The sequence below is a fragment of the Myiozetetes cayanensis genome, unplaced genomic scaffold (assembly GCF_022539395.1).
Source record: "Myiozetetes cayanensis isolate MyiCay16 unplaced genomic scaffold, myiCay2020 scf4, whole genome shotgun sequence".
Lineage (NCBI taxonomy): Eukaryota > Metazoa > Chordata > Aves > Passeriformes > Tyrannidae > Myiozetetes > Myiozetetes cayanensis.
The window spans coordinates 2,787,966-2,792,644 of NW_026087631.1; the positions used below are offsets into that span (position 1 = coordinate 2,787,966).

Consider the following 4,679-nt stretch of genomic DNA (forward strand, 5'->3'; position numbering starts at 1 on the left):
ATCTGAGTTCAGCAACAGGACTTGTTTTGCGATGAATTTATTACGAAGGATACACTGTGCAAATTAGAGCTACTTTTAATAAAGCTCAATTGCAAAAAAATACCTATTTGCTGGGGAAAAAAAACAAATAAAAATTACAGAATCGTAGGCGAATACATCTTTCAGCAGGATCATCAGTGAGCTCAGAACAGAACTTGGTCCCATCGGGACTGCAGTCCTGCAAGGATGGAGTCTACACAGCTCTCCCTGGTCAGGGAGCCTACTCTGCTCTCAGGAGGAGAAGGGTTGTCTTTACATCCCTCTTGACGCACCGTATTTTCTCTTGCCTCTCCACTGGGCATTGCTATGAAAGCCCTGGAGCTGTCTCTTTGATGATCCCTCCGCAGGTTTTGGGGAGGTGCTGTTGCCCCCCAAACTGTGCCTTCCCCGGGCCTTGGTCCCTCAGGCTGGACTCCTCAGCACCTGCTGCAGGTTATCGACGTGTTTCCTCCCCTGGCGGTGCCCCAAGCGGACCCGCTCCCCCCGCTGTTGTCCCGTGAGTGCAGATCGGGGGTGGATTATCCCCTCGCCCGGCTGCCCGGCCATGGTCCTGCTCGTACAGCCCCGGGCAGGGGCGGCTGCTGCAGCCGGGGCGGTGCTGGCCGCGCTGCCAGCCCGGACCCCGGCTCTGCCCTCAGCCCGGCCGGCTGCACGGCCATCACCCCCTCCCGGGAGCCAGGGCTCGGCGTCTTGCATTTGCATTTGCAGAAAACGTATCGACAAAACCTTTCTTTCTTTTTTTTTTTTTTTTTTCTTTCTTTTCCCTGCTCCCGTGCGGGTTTTCGGTCCCGGCTCGCCGGGCTGCTCGCGGGCACGACCCGCCGGCGAGTGCTGCGCCGGGGAGCAGGAGCCGGCCCTGGCACCGGTGTGTGTGACCCCTGGCACCGGTGTGTGACCCCTGTCACCCGTGTGTCACCCCTGTCACCGGTGTGTGACCCCCGGAGCTCTGTCCCCCCCGGTACCCCGTGCCCGGTGTCACTCCCGGTACCCCCGGCCTTCCCCCCCCGCTGTCCCCTCAGGCTCGGCCGGGGCGGGGCGGCGCGTGCCTGGGCCCCGCCCCCGCCCCCGCGGCCTCCCGGCACGAGCCGCGCCTCCCCCCCCCGCTTCCTCTCCGGCGCGCGCCCATTAGCATAATAAAGCCGCCCCTTTCTCCCCCGCCGGCCAATGGGAGCCCGCGAGGCCGCCTCGCGGGCTATAAGTAGCGCGCGCCGCGCAGCAGCCGCCTCAGAGCGCCCGGGGAGGTTTAGCGGAAGGAGCTGCCGGTCGAGCCGCCGATCGAGCAGCTGACGGAGCCGCCGAGCTGTGGGGACTCGCTGCCATGACTCTGGAGGAGATCCACGGACAGCAGCCTGCGCCCGTGGGCCACGACTGGTACGTGCGGGTGTTGGTGGGCCGCGGTGGGGGCCGGGCGGGGGCAGCGCGCAGCGAGCGGTGTCGCGGCGGTGGCGGCGGTGGCGCTGACCCTTTGCCTTCTCCCGGCCCGCAGGATGCAGGGAGCCGGCACGGCCCTCCACGAGCTGCTGGTGTCGGCGCAGCGCCGAGGCTGCCTCACTGCCGGCGTCTACGAGTCGGCCAAGCTGATGAATGTGTAAGTAGGGCGGCGGGACGGGGGGAACGCGCTCGGTGCGCCCGGCGGGGCGGCGGGGGCGGCCGGCGGCGGCCGCGGGGCTCAAGGCGCCGCTTCCTTCTTTTACAGCGACCCTGACAACGTCGCGTTCTGCGTGCTGGCCACGGACCAGGAGGACGAGGGGGACATCGCCCTGCAGATCCACTTCACCCTGATCCAAGCCTTCTGCTGCGAGAACGACATCGACATCGTGCGGGTGAACGACGTGGCCAAGCTGGCGGCCATCGTGGGGCCCAGCGAGGAGTCCGGGGAGCCGCGGGACCTGCACTGCATCCTCATCACGGTGGGTGTCCCCGGGAGGCGAGCGCTGTCCCCCCGCCGCTGCCGGGCTCTGCCCCGCACGGCCACAGCCCGTCGGGAGCGGCCCCTTCACTCGCTGCTGGTGTCCGAGTCCTCTGCTGGGCACGGCAAGGGCGCTTGGCACGCAGAGAGTCAGCTGAGTTGTAGTAGTAGGAGGAGGCAGCACTTCTCGTAACTGTGGGTTTCCTCCCTTGTCCACAAGGGCACCATCTCTGCTTCCTGCCTTGTCTGTGTCGGGACAGAAACTGTCTGGGAGTGCCTGGCGTCCTAAGTTAATGCTTCTGTAAATATTATGCTGACCTCAGCTAGCGGGCAGCACTCATGGTGTGCAACTTTTTTTCTTTCTGGCAGAACCCGAATGAAGAAGGCTGGAAGGAGCCAGCTCTTGAAAAGCTGAACTTGTTTTGCGAAGAGAGCCGAAATGTCAATGACTGGGTGCCAACTATCACCCTGCCCGAGTGATCGTGACCTGGTGCACTGGGGAGGCTGAAACCTTTGTTGCATTCTCGACGTGTTGTGGGTTCACCAAACTGCGCAACAAGCTGCTGATTCCATGGATTAGCCTGGTCAAGAGACTGGATTAAGGTCCCTCAGACTGGCATGCAGTGGGCTCTTACAGAGGAGGAAGAGGAGAACGGCTCACCTCACCAGTGAGCCTCAGTAGGCTGCAACCATGGAGAGGCTGACATACCATGGAACTGAAAGAAGTATTGCAAGTTTGTCAGCCACGTGGAGCTGTTTCAGAAGGGAGAGAGAAAGTCGGGGGAAGTGGGCCAAAACTTTCCAGAAGGACTGGATAGAGTTCTGGAACTAGGAACTGTTGGTGCTGTCTGCAAAACACACCGGAGAAAGTGTCAATATTTGGTGGACTACTGGGGATTGGTTACTGAGACAAATACAAAGATTCCAAAGCAGACAGACTTCAACAGGCCTCTTGGGTCACTCTGCAGAACTGGTTTAATAATGCAATAACTTTTATTGAAATATTTGCTGCTATTGAAGCTTTCATAATAAATTTTTGACAATTAACTTCTGGGAGTGTCTTGCTTGCTGGGTGGGGAAGCATGTCACTGAAATACCACTGATGCTTTGCTTGTGTGCAGTAGTCAGAGTGTGTATACTCCACACTAATGGAGCTATTGCTCAAACACTTTCCTGGGCTGGCTGAATGAAGTGCTGTGCTGTCCAAGTTGATAATTCAACCTTTTACCCTCTTGCAACAGCTGCTTATCGCAACAGCTTGCAAGACTGAGGAGTTGCATGCTTAATGAGCTCACTTATTGTAATAGGTGGTCTTTGTAGTCTGCTGGAGGAACACAATGCATGTTGGAAACATGGATTTTTGGAATACAGACCTCCAGTAAATTGCATCATTAGTTCTTAAATATGACTTAGATGCATTTAGGGCTGACGTGTTTCCACTTGACAGAAGCAGCTTAAACATGATGGGGGGGGCTGCGAAACTCCTTAGATGTCAAACACATCTAACATTTGCTTTGATTAGAATGACATCATTAAATCTAAAACTAGCAAATGGTGAATAAACATCACATCTGCCACAAGCTTCTCTCTGATTGCCATATGCTGTAACAATAGAAGCTGTCACTCCAGAAGCCAATTTTGCAAAACCTAATTGCATGACAACACCAAATTAAGTCCAAAACAATTTAAGGACGGAGTGGCCTTTTTTTTAGAGATCCTGTCATGGAAAGTTAATATGGGCAGGCTGATTTGGCCCTATGTTAAAAGGGAAAAATATCACCCCATTTTTGTGCACAAACTGTATGAGTGCTCCAGGACTTGATGTTAAAATGACATAGTAAAGACCTCTTCTCCAGAGAGCAAGAAACCTAAACTACTCACTTCCTTTGTAGACACAAAAAATACTCACATTATCACAATTACATTTCCATTGCAGTGATTGACAGTAGCATTTGCTGAAAAGTGGTTACTTCAACATGGGATGTCTTGAGCAGTTGTGGTTTTAGGGAAGTCACACAGAGAAGCAAGAGAATGAGCAGCTCTGGCAGCTGTGATAACAGAAACTGCCTGTAAGGCAGTCGCCTTGATACACAGAAAATATCAAGTCTGTGTGCTTTATTGCACGTTTTTATTTTTTTCTCCTAGTAAATGCAGGTTTCTTCATTTTGCAGCCAAGAAACATATTTCTGCTCTTTGCTTGGGGCCTAATCAGTACTTAGGGCCAAGAACAGATTAACATGTACTGTCCCGAAATCAACTTTCCTGTGCAATGTAAGCAATACTTTACAGCTTTGAGTGGTTTAAACAAAAGCCTGAGAAGACCAAAGGAAGCTCTCAAGCATGTATACAATTACACAGACCATTATAGCAGAGAGTGTGCACAGATGATCTGTTTGCCGAGACAGCAGGCATAGACAGTGGTAGCTGCTAGAAGTTTAACTTTCCAGGTTTTGTGGAAGAAATACACTATGCAGCAAACAATGAAATTAGTGAGGCAACACCAAAACGCCCTTGTGGGAATGGGTTCTGCAGTCTCGTAGAAGAGAGGAGGGTGATCTTCACCTTACCATCAGCCTTTTGAAGCTGTAAGCTGTGCCCCATGAGAGGTACATGATTTTTTAGGGGCAGGTACAATTTCCCTGAAATCCCTTCCAGATCAGTGCAAACACACTGTAATGCAAATAATGCCAAACTGAATTAGCCTGCAAATGTTATCAATGCGGAGTTGCAA

At 53.9% G+C, this 4,679-nt stretch overlaps 1 protein-coding gene across 1 annotated transcript; it reads left to right on the forward strand.

The window, feature by feature from the left end:
* Window positions 1–1,255: 1,255 nt before the first annotated feature.
* On the forward strand, window positions 1,256–2,995 carry GADD45G (growth arrest and DNA damage inducible gamma). The gene is made up of 4 exons (XM_050329090.1): window positions 1,256–1,410; window positions 1,526–1,627; window positions 1,736–1,949; window positions 2,318–2,995. The coding sequence occupies exons 1-4, from the start codon at window positions 1,358–1,360 to the stop codon at window positions 2,426–2,428; spliced, it is 480 nt and encodes a 159-aa protein (XP_050185047.1). The 5' UTR covers window positions 1,256–1,357; the 3' UTR covers window positions 2,429–2,995.
* Window positions 2,996–4,679: the final 1,684 nt, after the last annotated feature.

Coding starts and splice junctions, on each gene's coding strand:
- GADD45G (XM_050329090.1), top strand. CDS start 1,358: ATGACTCTGGAGGAGATCCACGGACAGCAGCCTGCGCCCGTGGGCCAC. Junction 1,411..1,525: donor GCGCCCGTGGGCCACGACTG/GTACGTGCGGGT, acceptor CCCGGCCCGCAG/GATGCAGGGAGCCGGCACGG. Junction 1,950..2,317: donor TGCACTGCATCCTCATCACG/GTGGGTGTCCCC, acceptor TCTTTCTGGCAG/AACCCGAATGAAGAAGGCTG.